Source organism: Atta cephalotes, assembly GCF_000143395.1.
Source record: "Atta cephalotes unplaced genomic scaffold scaffold00021, whole genome shotgun sequence".
Taxonomy (NCBI): Eukaryota; Metazoa; Arthropoda; class Insecta; order Hymenoptera; family Formicidae; genus Atta; species Atta cephalotes.
The window spans coordinates 2,097,514-2,114,187 of record NW_012130085.1 but is presented as its reverse complement, the minus strand read 5'-3'; the positions used below and the strand labels follow the sequence as shown (position 1 = coordinate 2,114,187).

Below are 16,674 nucleotides of genomic sequence, written 5' to 3'. Positions count from 1 at the left end.
ATATATATATATATTGATACAAGAGTTACTATTTCATTTATATCATATCTCTACATTTAAAAAAATTTAACAATTATTTTACTATTTGATAGAGCAAAGTTTCAGCTTTTTTAAATTTGTTTTTTTAAATTGCGGTTTGATGATTTTTAATAGAGTTATAAACAATCAAAGTCAAAATATTCCTTTTATTTAATCTATGATAATTCAGTAACAAAAAATTTTAGAAACATGTTTAAAAAATGATTTTATAAGAAAAACTAAGCTTTCACGTTAGGAAGTCAAAAATTTTCGCAAGTTTTTTTAGGGGCACGTGACAGGCTCACAAAGTGAGAAGAAAATTTCTCGATTCATAGTTTTCTACATATCAAACTCACAAAAATTCACATAGGGACCTTTTGAAAGTAAAGATTTTAAACTTTAAAACTTTTTTAAATTTAAATTTTGTTTATTTTAACGAAGCTGAATTTTAAAATTCGTAGTGCTATGTATTTCGCGCTATGTGTTTTAACCTAATATTGCAAAGCATACAAAAATAAGATGTCAATAATCTTTTCAAGTAGAAGCATATGAAATTTAATATAAATGATCGTTAAAACAGTTATCAAGTTTAATCTATTCTTTTATAAAGTACGATGTAAAAATATATTAATTTGTTCAGATCAATCTTCTGACTAGCTGAGTTTAAAAAACCTTTGCTGTAGTCGTCAATCTCTTACCGTAACACAGAAAAGGAGAAAAAAATCAGATAATTCTGTAAGACAAATATTAACGATGATTGATGAAATGATATATTATCATAGACAATATCTCCTTTATAGTTCACTATGTTATTTAATAATATTATCCATTCGTTGCGCGTATTATCATTATAGAGGCTGCTGAGATAAGCTTGTAATTACAGATAAAATTTTACGACGCGAATATAACGGGAAATGAGAACCGCTAATCCGTCCAAATGCTCAGAATGCAAAACAGAACAGGATACAGACATAGCTACTGAATTACATAGCTCCAAGCGAACATGGATGCAGATACAGTATATTATTATCCCTAACATGTCTATCAGTATACGTGCTAATATACGTATATGTCGAATTTAAGACTTTGTTTCTCAAACAACCTGGTCGATCCTATCGAACTTGATGTGATCCTCGGACGCGCCCTGACGTTCGTATTTCAATGTTAATCTCATGTTCGTCGATGGCGACGACCTATATATATGTACGTCTCTGCGACGCGATACGACATGCAGAACGCGAATGTGTATATGGCGCAGAGAGAAGAGAGGAAAGGGAGACCTGTGCTTCCAAGCTAGATTTAACGCTTGCATTTACATTTAGAGGAGGTTCACGACGGACGATTGTTTACTAATCGGATCTGGAAAATGACGCTTCCGGCCTGTGAGATTCGTTCTTAGTGTTGTAAACATGTTCCAATGAATATCGGACAGCCTTATCCCTAACGCAACCGTTACGCGTTGCATGTGTTCTCATACATCGTCATGAACAAATCATAGATATTATTTTTCTTTAAATTCAACTTACAACACCGAACTATAGATATTACTTTGACATTTCTCAAACCATATGTGAAATTTAAAAAATTACATTTTTTTAAAACTAACAGTAGAGTAGATTTTGAAAAAAAAAATGCTACTGTTAAAGTATTCGAAAATATACGTAGTCCGTGTAGCGATAGAATTAAAACCGTGTTTTTTTTTTCAATACCATCTTTTGGAAAATTGTATAGTATAAAAAATTCGCGATACTCTGAATAATAAACTAAAAAAAAAAAAAATACGTACAGTGTGTAAAAAACAGGTTTTGTACCAGATGCTGAAATGCGCGCTTGTTGTTTTCCTGCTTTTCAACCGGAATAGAAATATCTGGGTGTGACTAAAGTTAACTATTTCATCGTGCGTCTCCATTGTGTGTACATGATAACATAAAAACCCCTCGTTTCAGCAAAAATATCATATGTAACAGTGATACAAATTGTTGAATACAAATTGCAGCTTTTCTCGGTAACGTTACCATATTTTTCTTGTCTTCTCTTTGTCATAACTATTTTTGTCTATATACGGCGTATTAACAATTGTGTTGTTCTTTTTTGTTGCAGCTTTTGGTGGGCAATAACAATCCATATTCGGAGGAGGAACAAATCTTCGATCCAGCTGTAATCGCAACAAAAATCCGTTTTATCCCTTACACCTCTCATATGCGCACAGTATGTATGCGCGTAGAGCTTTACGGCTGTTCATGGACAGGTGAGTGAAATATGTGAACATAGTCCTTTTTATCATGTTTCCCCATCATCTATTCATTTACAAGTTGCTGTTCACTTCGCTTGCAGGCGAGGAAAATATATTTGAATCAATATATTTTAACTCATAATGTTTGTCATATATTTTTTATTGCAATTTTAACTGTTTGAAAATAAATGAAAAAAAATATTACAGTCCGATCTGAAAAAATTTTACCACTAACACGCTGCACGCAAAATGATGCAATATATAAAATTATTCGAAATATAAAAAGATATAATTTGATATTTTTTTATAAAATTATTATAGAATATTGTTACTCTTTCGTGTTAACAGCTACCGTGACAAATGAATTTCACGCTATATATAAGTAAAGTCAATTATATGTGATTTCATCAACACCTGCACTACCACAACACTTATGAAAATAAAATTGAAAACAAGCGGTAGAAATCCCTTTGGAATCGCTTGCGTGTCATCATGCATTCTATATTTTACATTGGTTTCGTAGTCGACTTTCCCAGAATTACTCTCTGACGAGAGACAGCAATCGTCACAACCTCAACAGTAACTTAGATTTACTTTAGTCTGATGGTTGAAACCAGAATAGATATACCAAAAAAGAACGGAAATTTTTATACAAGAATTCGACAGATATAGATTTAGCCGTAAAGTTCAAGATCTTTATTTTCGTCTTTGTTCACAAAACTTCAAACTTGTCTACAATAAGAAAATCTTACATCTCTTTAAAACCTTATATCTCTTTTTTATATCTCTTTAATTTTTTTCTTTTTGTTGTTCTTTTTATTGTACTCAGATCATTAGGCTTTATATTGTTCTTTTTTAATCTACGTAGCATTCGTAATATGTCGTTTGAGGCGTTTTAGAGGATTCTGTCCTTGAGCACGTAATATTAATAAATAATATGTATCTTAATAATGTTATCAATGTTATTTAACATCATTTATTTATAAAGACATATGATGAATTGAATCGCATGTAATTAATTCGCATTTTGTTCGCCACGAGATTTTGAACTTGAATTTTCGTCAACCTTCGCTGACTATCTGACAAGACGCCGATGTAACGTGTCAGTCTCTCCTGAATCTGAGATTAACATAGATTTACGATCACCGTGGGCCGTGAGCCACAGCTGCGTCTACATTAATCCAACCACGACGAACTATGCGGCAGCCGCTAACTGTGCCATCCACATAGCCTCGACCATCGTTATATCGTTTAAACGCACAATTACAGCGGCTGCCAATAATATTGACTTGCAAAATAAATTGTGACTTACGAATGGCATTAGCAAACGTTCAGGCCATTACCAAGTAAGAACCGTAACCATGCAAATGACAGAAGGAAGATATATAGAAGAGAGAAGACATAGAATTATGTTCTACAATTATCGTAATGAGACTTTCTACATTTGACAAAGACTTTATCATTATTATTATCGATTGCAACAAAACTACAAAATGGTTATAATAAATACAATAAACAAATAGATGATTACAATCGATACTATATTATTTCCAGTCTCATCAATGAAAAAGCTGTGCAAATAGAATTGATTTTTCATTCTATCGGTGCTTTAATCAAAACGGTCTTTTTCAACTATTTCACGTAAACATTGCAAAATGTACCAGAGAAGTATATATCTCGTACACATATTTCATACTGAAATTTGTAAAAACAATTTACCATTTGAACACCATTGAACGGAAAAATACTCGATCGGTATGAGGAAGCGACGCGACATTTCCCTCCCAAGTACCAAACCGTGTAACTCATTCGTGCTTATTGACGCCTGACAGTCTAGGAGTACATTTTGTTCTGACATAAGTCGCTTACTTCGTCGCATTTTTAACGAAAACTGTGCGATACGTTGCGGAACGAAAGAGAGCTTGACGTCGTGATCGGTGAGATTCGCATCACAGCACGAAGTTCTAGTCTAGTTATTGCGTGACAGCGCTTTAGATCGATCCCGGTAATCCTCAGTGCACCGAGATTAAAAATGTTGACCCTCGTTACTTCTTCCCGACGACGTGCGCTTTACCCGTAACCGTCCGCAATCTTATCACGTACTGTCGGGAGAAAACGTTCATGGCCCACGTAGCAACGTGATGATGCATAGTTCAGAAGCTTATATATTCTTTATATCCGGCTTCTCCTTATTCTTCCAGAGGGTCTCGTTTCGTATTCCATGCCCCAAGGAATCAAGAGGGGTTCCGAGGTTGACCTTTCCGACAGGACATACGACGGCCGCGAAGAAGCGGGTTACCTCTCCGGGGGACTTGGTCAACTTGTCGACGGGCAAAAGGGTCCCGACAACTTCAGATTGGACGTCAGTGGTAACGGAAAGGGTAAGGCATGGACTGCTTCGTGTTGGAATGAGATTAGCGCCGACGCTAGATCGTGTCTAGATTAGCGTGATAGAGCCGTCTCCGCGAGATACCATGCCCGCCAACTGTCTAGTCTTCTTAATCTATCGGTATCTCACGCTATCTTACTCGTTAATTTCTTTCTCCGGACTAAATAGCGGCTCGCGGCCCCGTAATCCTGTTGTAATTTTGCAACATGGACTTACACGCGTCTCTTCGAGCGATTACGCTCTTGTTTCAGAACACTTTACACTACTATTAATGCACGCGGTGAAATAAGAAAGTAATGAAATAAGAGCGTGCACAAAGCGTATCTTGAATAATGTTAAAACACTACATCAGTATCCTGTACGTAGCTGTTATGTATAAAATGCATTCCTCGCAGCGCAGCACATATAATTTCAAATATGTGAATGCGCGACGAGAATTCTGTTAAAATATCTCGGATAGCTTCCGCTTTAGAACGAACATATTCGCTTCGTTATTTCATGAATTTTCAATTTACACGTATTTTATTCGCTTGATTTTATGTATCAAAAGCACACATTACTTTGCCAATATTCCTTCTTTTTTATGGATGCTTACCTTCTAGTCGATTTGTTCGGTACATTTGATCAATCCGAAAATCGTGTTTTTTTTTTATTTAATGAAGCAATGATTAATGCGCGTGATACCGACTGGAACTAATTCATCGCGTGTGGTATCAATAGCACCTATTCTATGGATATCCATGAATTTTATTCAGGAAACCGAATGACCGTCGAAATTTAATTGAGAAGGATGTGTTCGTGTACGGAAACGGTTTTTCGAACGATTGATCAAGCGCAATATTCGTCGTCACCTATGCGAGATGCGTCCGTTTTCGAAGCGTGTACGCCAGAATGAAAATGAAATTTTCCTGTCGGTCTACTCCAGGTGTGTGTAGGTGTGTAAACGAGAAAGTCGAAAGGGTCAGCAGAGTCTAGAAAAGCCGAGAGGGCCAGCAGTGGAAGAGCTTGGGCTTCGGAGCCAAACGTGTTTCACAGCGCTCGCTCGAATCTGTTCCAATTTACATTTATATTGAACCGCGAGCTAGGCTGCAACCAGTCGGTGCTGTTTACTCGCCTTCTGGATACATTTGTGTCTTTCCATTTATACCACGAGACACCCTCCACCGCTGCTACTACACTTGGATACACCGTCGTGCTTCCGCCTTCTTAAACTTTTAAACCTGGCAAAACTGCGTACAACTTCTCCCGACTCTCTTTAAACCAGAAAATGCCGTCGTCCGATATTCCTGCAGTCGAAACAAATTTTTCACTCGAGATCGATATTTGCACCAGCACCTTCATTCGAAAGTTTTTAAAAACACTTCAAAAACGTAAGAGAGAATTCGCAAATAGCGAAAAAAGAAGAAAATTATAAAATATGTATGAAGTTATTTATTAGGATATATTCATATGTATATATGGATATAAATCATATTTTTAAAGTATAATCAAAATTTATGAAAAGCGATCAACAATGCGCGCGATTTATGATTTTGCGAAATATTATTCTCGGAATATATAACAGAAACTTTCTGCGGAAAACTTACGTACTATAATTAACTATCTCGATTAAAACATCATAACGTTCTCGTAACAAACTTCTCTCTTGTTTAGTAAAGTATCAGTGAAACGTTTGTGATAATTGACAACACGTGGTCATCCTTATTTCTGGTTTACGAGCATTGTATGTTCGTAACTATACAATCTTTCCCGAAACGCTTTAAAGGAGAAAATCATCAACCAACGAAGGTGTTGGTAAGGTATATACTCGCCCAGCGTGGTTATCTTACGATCCTCGTGAAGGTTCAGAATTGATGGTAGATAGCGGCCGAAGGCGACGACGACAGGAAACTGGAAACTATTTACTCGAGGGACGATATTAAGAGAGGAAGGGGGTTGTATGAAAGCGGATAGGTCAGGGCGATATAACGCCACCGCGCAGACCCGGTATATTGTTGAAAACGGAAGGGACGATCGCAGTAGTTGTTGCACAGGAATCCAAACACAAAGTCGCGTGCGGACACACAATGCAAACTGCATGATTGAAATTCTCGTAAGTTTTAATATACTCTAAGATTCTTATGTCGCTACGACGAACCCACGATTCCCTTCCGACAATGTCAAAGTGCAGGAACGACGACACCGGATTCGGAACTATAGAAGATCTTTTTTATTTTTTTTCTTTCCATCTCGCAGCGTCGTTTTTTTTTTTAGAGATTTCATAGAGAAGAAAAGGAAATGATTTTAAAAAATTACAGAAATAATATATTTTTCTAAAATAATAGAACTTAGAATCTATTACATTTTATAATATGTAAACTGATGCCAAACAAAAACAGAGAATATAAAAACGAAAGAATATTTAAAGAATGTACTGTTAAATAAATAGAGAGGTATTTTTATTTTTCTTGCATTTTGATTAATACAAAACATGTATATTTATTAAAAACCAGATTTAAAGAATCGAAATATTAATGAAATTTAATATTAAATATTAAATATCTAAAATTTCAATTTCATCAAATTTTCAAGAATATTAATCATACCGCAGTACATTTTTTCGTAAAAACATGGTTTCAAAACTTGTTTTTCGTTATTAATTCTAGCAAGTATAGCATGAGCCATGTTTGTGTGCAGACATTTAAATGGAAAAATGCGGTGGAGCTAGAGATTTCGGAGCGAATGTTGAAAGTAACAGGAGTATTTCTGAGAAATGCATAACACGCCGTACCGGCCAGACTTTAGGATTATTGCAGTCCATTTTCAATCCGCATATTCCCGCGGGACACGTGTGTTTCCACATGTACTCATATAGTGGGATCTAATGGCGAGACTCTCGCGCAATAACCTGCCATGGCCGCTCCATAGCTCGAAACTTTTCCGTATCGCATATCACGCTTCTCGCGCTGCTATACACCAAGCGAAACATTTCCGGGAGAAATGAAGCGAGACGAATAGAAAGCACGAAAACAAACTTGAAACGTAATTAACGTTTCGAGGAAGCATACGAGTCCCACGTGAAAGCTTAACTTGCGAATCTGAAACGGGTAATTTAAATTCTATTAAGCGAACACTCTTGTATGAGTATTTTTGGCAGCATTATATAACAAGAAACGTCTTTAAATCCTAAGAAAACTGCGAAGGTCACGTTCTTGCAAATTATTTAAATTATTACCGAGTTACCTATATTAAATTATCTTCGTTGTAAAACGGCAGCACAGCACGGTACTTCCCCAAAGACTTTAAGTTATACGAAACTTCTTTTAGTATTACCTCATTGAAAATCAGTTTTTATTAGGTTTTTAGTGAAAAAATAAAATCTTTTACTTCTGCTCCTTTCTCTGGTTAGTACTTTGTGTGATTTATTTAACTCTAATTGGAATTTAAACATTAACAAGTTGTAACTTTTTAAAATTGGTACTATGGTATTTCTCATTATATATGTATTTGTGCATGATATATATGACATGTATTTACCATAGGAATGTTAGATATTTGTTTTTCATGCATATGTTTTCCGTTTACGCTACATTCAAATAAATTCGATGTCACGCACGAATTGTCCACTATTCGCGTTACAGATTTTATTGTCTTGTTTATAGGTGCGTGCACCGCACCTATAAATGGTTTACCGTATCATACAACCCGCAACATAAAACTTTTTTTTTAAATTCAAACGTATGTATCGGAACTTTCCTACGTGACATATATAGATTACAATTTTTATTGGATATGTTCTCTCCATGAAGCGTAAAAGATGAATTTAATATAGCACAACCTTCAATTATTGTTAAATATCAAAAAGCGTAACACAAATTTAACGTATAAAAATTACGTATATATTAATATACACATGCTGGAATGAATTTTTCACTAGTAAATTGATTTTAGGCTTAGGAATGGATCTTTTGTTAAAAAGAGATTTGAATAGACAAAAGAGTTCGTCTTCTTATTACAAATTCAGTAGTAATCCTCAACATTTTATTAACTTAAAATCAAGAGCATTACAAACTTGTTTTCACAATATATGCATTGAAAAAATTATTTTAAATATTAATACATATTTCTTTAAATAATAATAAATAAATTTTTTATTTTCAATAAGTAAATATTTATTCAATAAAAAATATAATAATTAAATTAATGTATCAAATAATACATTTACATTTGATAAATATTTACTTAGAATTATATTACTACTTAAATAAATATTTATTAAAATTCAGTACTTTCTTCAGTGTGGTTAAACTTAAAGATTAAAGGTTATTGAGAGATTCATCAATTCATGAATTTCTTGATAACTTTTATTTTAACCCTATATCGTGAAAACAGATTATAATCTTATAATTTTAACTAACGACAACAAGAGGCACAACTCTAGATTTTTTTCAAGATTATCCAAAATTGTGAGGTATTATAACGAATAATTCGTTCGTGTGTATTCAAGGATACGAATGGGTCGGCTGGCGAAACGACACACCCAACATGCTTGGACGTCCGGTGGAAATAACTTTCGAGTTCGACTACTCGAGGAACTTCACTGCCATACATCTACACATGAACAATTACTTCACGAAGGACGTGCAGGTATCGCCATTCGCGCTGTTACCGGTATTATTTCGAAAGTTACGAGCTCCAGGAACTATCGTAAATTTCACGATCACATCTTTGCCGATGCTTTCGTGCTTTTACGCGGTTTTAAAAACATTTTCCTTACGATTTAGTGCGATATTTGCCGTCTGTTCGCTTAATCATTCATTCATCGATAGCGAATTTTTAAATGTCTCTCGCTAAATTATTTTCATCTGCGCAGCTTATCTCTCTAAAATAAGCACATCATGCATTTCCCCTATTGTATTATATAACAATATATATGTCCATATCTAATATGACTTTATGAACGATAGAAACATCCTCGGAGCGAAGAAGCAATACAATGCATGATTATTTTCCTCATTCGGGCATTATCCAATCGCTTAATTCCATTTCCGTAAAGTAAGATAATCAACCGTCCCAAATTAGAAAGGACAGTTCCAAATTTTATCTTTTCGTCTTCGCTTTACAACGCGTTCCAAATTTTGTTCCAAATTAAAGACATGATTATTTATCCTTTTTGAAAGATTTTTTAAATATAATAACATAATATTGTTCATTACATATAGTTATACAAAACAATATAAAAAATGTTTATCTATTAAAATCTAATTACAGCACATTGAATTTTTTTTATATATCCCTTTTTCTCTTTTTGAAAAGTTAGTCACCTTCCGCTCACACATTGCATAATTTTTGTGATGTCTTCGCAGGTTTTCTCGTACGCGAAGGTCTATCTCGGCACAGGTGGCAACCAGTTTACCGGCGAACCTGTCCATTTCTCTTACATACCTGATCAAGTTCTTGAACAGGCGCGTGAGGTCACCATAAAGCTGCATTCGCGCGCCGGCCGCTTCCTAAAATTGCAGCTCTACTTCGCCGCACGGTGGATCATGCTCAGCGAGGTAATCTTCGAATCAGGTAAGAGAAAGATCGATTCACCGTCTCCTCCCTTCTGCCATCCCACGCGCAGTCGAAATTTATCTCCTGGGTGTTACTCTTTCGGTAACACTCGCGCGCGTTTCTCGCGTCGCGTCGGAACGACCGAGAGTAATGGCGAAGTTAAAACATTGTCTGGCGGTACGCCTTTTACCCCGCGACTCTTTCGCATTTATAGACGCACTTTTAGTTAAACGGAAAATCAAAGTAGGCGGTCCAGAAAATTGAAATCTAGAAATAGAACAGTTTCGAAGCGCGTCTTATCACGAGCGCGCGATCCAACGCGATTTCCAATTTTAAGTGACATACTTTCGTCGAAGATATGAGCACAGTGATACTGCAGACGGTAGAAAGAAAATGGTCCCAAAGTTCGTGCGCACGAAGCTCGGAGAGAAAAATTATTTCGACGATAGTTTCAAGAAAACTGCGCGCGATAGATATGTATAATTATTAAATTAATATGGTAAATAAGATAAACTTATTTTGCATAGAGGCTATTCTTCTAGAGACTAAAATTCGTTGTCAGAGTTTCGCTGATTTAAAATATAAAATGGATATTAAAAAAGTATTTAATATCGATTAAACAGAAGTGTAATGGGAAGAAATATTTCAGAAATGTTATGAAAATATATTGAAATATATTTTATTACTTTTCAATACATGAACGCAGTTTTGCTGTTTATAAATTCAACAACATTCTTTCTCCCTTTTTCTATTTTATTCTTATTTTCTTTAGATCTTAACAATAAATATAACATGATCGCTAAGAGAGAAAAATATCTGTCGCAGTTATACATATTTACTATTACGAAATTGCTCGGACAATAGTATCGTATTCCAAAGAAAAGACCATGAGAAACATTTAAAGTTTCTGAAATCGTTTAGTCCTATGTTGTTTGCTCGACTTTAAAGCACCGCGAAAAGCAAAAAGCAGAAGTATCCACGGCACGTTGTGCGAATGAGAGCACATGGTCGCAAACCGGAAACGAAACTTACTTGCCACACACACATACATACACACATTCACACACACACACACACACACACACACACACACACACACACATTCGAATATATACTCTCAAAAAGTTTTGTCTCGAAAAGCCGGAATGTTGCACGAACCAGACGAGCGAAGCCGTCGTTAATCATTCTCTCAGTGCGCTGTTCTTTCCTTTCACGAGAAAGATAACTTCGGCAACGTAACGCTGAAGCGAATGATTTTCTTTGTCACCATATCAAGTGGTACATAAAACTTGCACGTATTTCATTTTGAAAATTACTTGTACGAAATTATGTCTATTACTTGTACGTAATTACATGTCTTTCTCAAGACATGCAACATATAATTTTTTCGTTAATTTCTTATTAATGTGTCAATATATTATCAAGCAACAATTAATTCTTTCCAATTAATACTTTCTCAACAATTAATTCTTTCCAATTAATACTTTCTTCGCAACCTCACAGCAAGAACAAAGTATTGATTATTAATTGTTCTCAATAACATTTTTCTATCTCTTGCTATTTTAGAAACAGTGATTGTGTTTACTTAGAAAATAGAAAATAATTGATAGAAAATAAACAATATAATATATTATAGTATATGTGATAACACAAACTGTAAAAATCAAAGCCTTAAACGCTAAATAGGAGGATCTTAATGCTTGTATGATTCTTGTGTAAATTTATTATTACGTATGTAGTTTCTAGAAACAGGGAGAGAAATTTTTTTTTGTTCGAAAAATTTAATTCGTCAATTTCGTAATATTATTGCGATAGTTTAGTAGAATTAAAGTGTTTCAAGACCGAAAAATCATTTCGGCGCGCGTTTCTGGGGTCTACATACGTAGTATATAAATTCACACAAGTATCACATAAGCATTAAGATCCAGCTAGATCGTTTAAGGCTTTGATAGAAAATAACTTGAATTTTTATATAGATCGGAGAATTCGTACACGGAATATTACAGAACGAAAAATATGCTACCAACAGAAACAATCAGGAAATATTCTGAATTAGAATTGTATAAGAAACTTTATTACATTTATGAGTTTGTAAAGCTATTATGACTACACTTTAGCTTATTTAAGAGAGAGCCTTGTTCTTTAAATACAAACACAAACAGTTAGGATAAAAACTGTAATCTCTTCTGTTCGCTGTAACTTTTAGAAACGAAAAAGTCCATAAATTTTTTTCAAGAATTAAAAGCACATTTTTCATCGCAGTGTGATATAGCTTACAATTAGACAATGTATCGTAGCACCGTGAAACCGATATTCCCGTATAATCTCTCAAGTTCGGTCGATCCCGCGGTTCCGCAGCAGCAAAACGCAACTATTACAGCAACTTGCCCAATGGCTACCTTAATCGACATCGTCGAAACCGCATATCGATCACCAATATTTCTTTTAATCCGTCTCAAACGATCCGAGAGACGGAACTTAGCTGGCTCTGGTAATGCAAGCTTTCGAAAGTTCCGTGTCGCTTCGTTGCACCAGGGCCAACCGTGGGAGTGGGTATGTCGTTAATCATTCGACGTACTCCGCTGCTCCCCGTCCTCGACTACGAGCGATAAGTTGGACCGACCGGCCCAGAGGCGACCAATGTTCCTCGTCACCTGTATACCACATAACTCGTATTCACGTCGCACAAACGCTTCGTTGAGCCGCGTCATCGATAGGAAAATATATCACTCCCCTTACCCGTTCCTCCCTTTAGCGCGGCATCGAGTTTTCCATCGAGCGAACCGCGACGCGCCAAAAACTCCGAAAGCAAGCTCGGGTCCCATTTCGATTAATTTTTCTTTTTATAAGTCGAGCGTATAAACCGCGTCTAACGGGTCGAAAATTGGAATGTTTTCTGGTGTCCATTAGTCGATAAACTGCCGCGACACTAATTTTCAGTTTGCTTAACGGGAAATTCCAGCTGCGTGTGACACGAATTAAATTCTGATCACGATATTTGTTCGTTTTCAAACGATCGATGTCATAGAAAACGATCCCACATACAAATGAAATTTTACGTCGACACTGGCCACAAAGGACCTGATGAGAAATTGTCAGAAGATGAAGCGTAATATTCAACTTGTTTTTGAACTTGGTTTTGCATGTTTCTCTCTAATTTTACGAAAATTAGATTCGCTTTTAACAATTATTAAATTAGTCGTGTATTATCGACAATTTTATAGCACAAAATTTACCGAGTTATTAATTAGTTCAATTAGTTTCAACAGTGCTTTTCTCACTATATAACACACACACACACACACACACACACACACACACACACACACACACACACACACACACACACACCACCACACACACACACACACACATAAATGTTTTCTACGCCTGAATGTTTAATATGAGCTTGACGAGTGCGGATTTCATTATCTCTAATCCTGAATGCACAGTTATCTCCGAATGGAACAATACCGAAGACGAGGAGGCGAAGAACAAGAGCGCTATTGTACTGGCGACCGGCAGCCCCTATCAAAATAACGAGGGTCCACTGCAGAGAGATGAAGTGAAGGCTACTTTTAATAAGGAGGAAAGCAAAGATAACACCTGTAAGTCTACCGTCCGATTTTTCCATTGTTATACTGGTTATAAGCTACGTTCATAATTTTCCGCGTAATTGACGTTCTTTTCACCGATGCTTTTTTCCCTTGTCATGTTTTATAACAATGAACTCGATATATCACAAAAGAATTGTGTCAAAAAAAGGATCATTACGATTATTACTAGTCATATATTTACATGAAAAAATGTTAATTGGAATATTTTATATAATACGTGTCTATCATGAAATTCTCTAGATTTCACGAACGAGTACAAAATTAATATAGTTTTCTAATAATATTATTAGAAATCGTAAATTTAATTAAGAAATCTGAAACCGAATTTGATTTATAAACACAAATATAAATATACATGTTTTTGAAATGTAAAAATTTTTTAAATAATTTAAGAAATCTGAAATATATTAAATAATTTGTATTTTTAATTCTACATTTGGAATTCTAGTTGTAATTATAGTCAAAAAGTCAATAACTTGCACCTTTAGCAAATCTTCTTTTTGATGACGCGATGTCCTTACACCGCAATTAATGGAAAAACGGCGACGATGAGACTAGAAAACTCCGTCAGATCGAAAGAACTGTGCGAAAAAGTACATCGAGTAGTCCCAGGGATGTCCTCGATTACCTGCAAAAGAAACATTACGGAAGAAAAAGAGCGGTCGCTTTTGTTCCTTGACTACGCTGAGTTTGTTAACCAATAGAACGAATGCTTTTTTTACTCTCATAAAAGTCGCGCAATTAACCTGATTAATTCTTTAATTTTCTTTGACTGAAATGTCGAAACGCGGTATCGAGATACTGTTAAAAAGATCAAGATTCATTAACGAAACTTTTAATGCTAATTGATTTCAATATTCTTAAAAATGAACATTGAACTAATTTGTGTTTTCTTCTTACTGATGTTTCTTGCATTACATAGCGCAAAATTTTTCGACCACACAGCGACGATGTTCAAATTGCTGAAATTTCTTCGTAACTATCGCTAGGTTCAAGCTCGCGTGCTCGTTTAATGTAGGTTTGTATTTGTATACATTGCTGGCGCGAAATGCTCTTTGCGTGTCCGCTTGTTAAATTCGCCCAAGGTAAAACGCAAGAAAACAGGACGAGGTATTTATGTTTTCTCGCTTGAAGCGCGACATATACCTAATACTCATTACATATTACACCGCGCAGAAAGGTACAAATGTGCGCCAACGCGGGTAATAATCTGCGAAGTAATGAAACAGACGTTCAACGATGTACTAGATGAAGAATAACATTATACTTTCTTGTCGGCTGGTGTTCTATAACATTATGCCAAAATTGATTTGTCGAAAGAAACGAGACCGAAATGTTGAGAATTCAAAAAGAGCATGAAACAAAATGGAAATTTTTTTGTCGCAGATATATCTTTATCTGGAAAATTAAACTCTCTTCTCTCTGATGTTTTTTATTTGGAGAAAAAACAAAGAGAAGAATTTATCAGAGTTTGTTAAATAAAGTTTACAGCTTACAATTAGTTTTGATATCTGTGCGCGAATAACTCTTTCTCTTATAAAGAAATATTAAGATGAATGTGTTTCCTTTCTTGCTATTGGATAATTATTTTTTGATCGATTGACTGTATTTATTGATCGATTGACTTTAATATCCTCTATTTCAAAGAAAAATCAAATGCATTTAATATTTTCATTTTGATACTATTCGATGATATTAAAACTATGAATGCAAATATTTGCCGATCGTGGAATTAAAAAAAATTTTAATGTGACTATTATTAGATTGTTCTCTCTTATGCGTTTATTGATTCATAAAATACTCAAGCGATGATCAGACTATTGCGGTGAACTACGAAAGCCATCAGCGGATATTGTTTTTGTTCAGCCAGGCACTGATCAACCGTGATCTAGTTACGAGCTTCGTGATGAACGCAATCATCATTATCGTTCTATCGTACATTATGTGAGGTTACCTCAGCGGTATTATCTACGGTGATAGGTCGTGTTGCTTGATGCAAGCGTCATGGACGAGTGAATCCGCTATCACGTACACGCGCGGTTCAGCTGTCTGTAGCGACGTCGAAATATTATTAATGGAAAATTCTTTTGTTATATCAATACAGTTATCGTTACTATCGATATTCCACTTGCTTGATTTAAAATGACAGTCGCGATTATCTAAAAGTTTATTAATTGTAATAAAATGAATAAGACTAATTAATTTCGATTAAAAACTTTATTTATTGGAGTATATTACACGAGAAAAGCATTATATTCAAATTGTTATATCGCGGAAAAAAATCATTGAAATGAATTTTAAAGCTAAAAGTTGATATTTTCACATTAATGAAATTAAAAAAAATAGTTGCCAGTGGTATAACTTTTTGAAAACTGGTCATTCAAATAGTCGTTTTTTGCCTCTTTGATATAATTTTTCTCAAAACGTAACAGCCAACCTTTATCAACAGATTCATATTCAACAGATAGAAATACGTCGGAAATAATTATTCACATTAGCGACAAGAAAAAAAGTTAAATTTTGTCGGACAATATAATTAGATAGAAAAAACAGAATAGATTCTATTAAATAATTGCTTAAACACTTAAAAACAGAAAAGATTCTATTAAATAATTGCTTAAACACTTAAAAGCTAGTTTCCTTAGGAATTACGATCGATGTCGATTAATTAATGTAAATTATCTCTAGAGCGCAGTCCCTAAGCCAATGACAATGTGCAAGATCACTGAGCTTGCAGTGTAACCGTTAATCGTTGAGCTAATCGAATCCCTCCGTATCCCCGAACATGACGGGTGCATCTGTTTACTACATATACACACATCCACTCATTTTATATTATATATATATATATATATATATATATATATATATATATATATATA

At 34.9% G+C, this 16,674-nt stretch overlaps 1 protein-coding gene across 1 annotated transcript in view; it reads left to right on the top strand.

Moving 5' to 3' along the window:
- The window catches only part of LOC105619447 (discoidin domain-containing receptor 2-like), an 80,668-nt gene that overhangs the window by 24,631 nt on the left and 39,363 nt on the right, over positions 1-16,674 (top strand). The window contains exons 3-7 of the mRNA XM_012200965.1: positions 2,119-2,266; positions 4,453-4,632; positions 9,127-9,266; positions 9,986-10,193; positions 13,628-13,783. Coding sequence (XP_012056355.1) covers positions 2,119-2,266; positions 4,453-4,632; positions 9,127-9,266; positions 9,986-10,193; positions 13,628-13,783 — 832 coding nt within the window. The remainder of the gene's footprint in view (positions 1-2,118; positions 2,267-4,452; positions 4,633-9,126; positions 9,267-9,985; positions 10,194-13,627; positions 13,784-16,674) is intronic.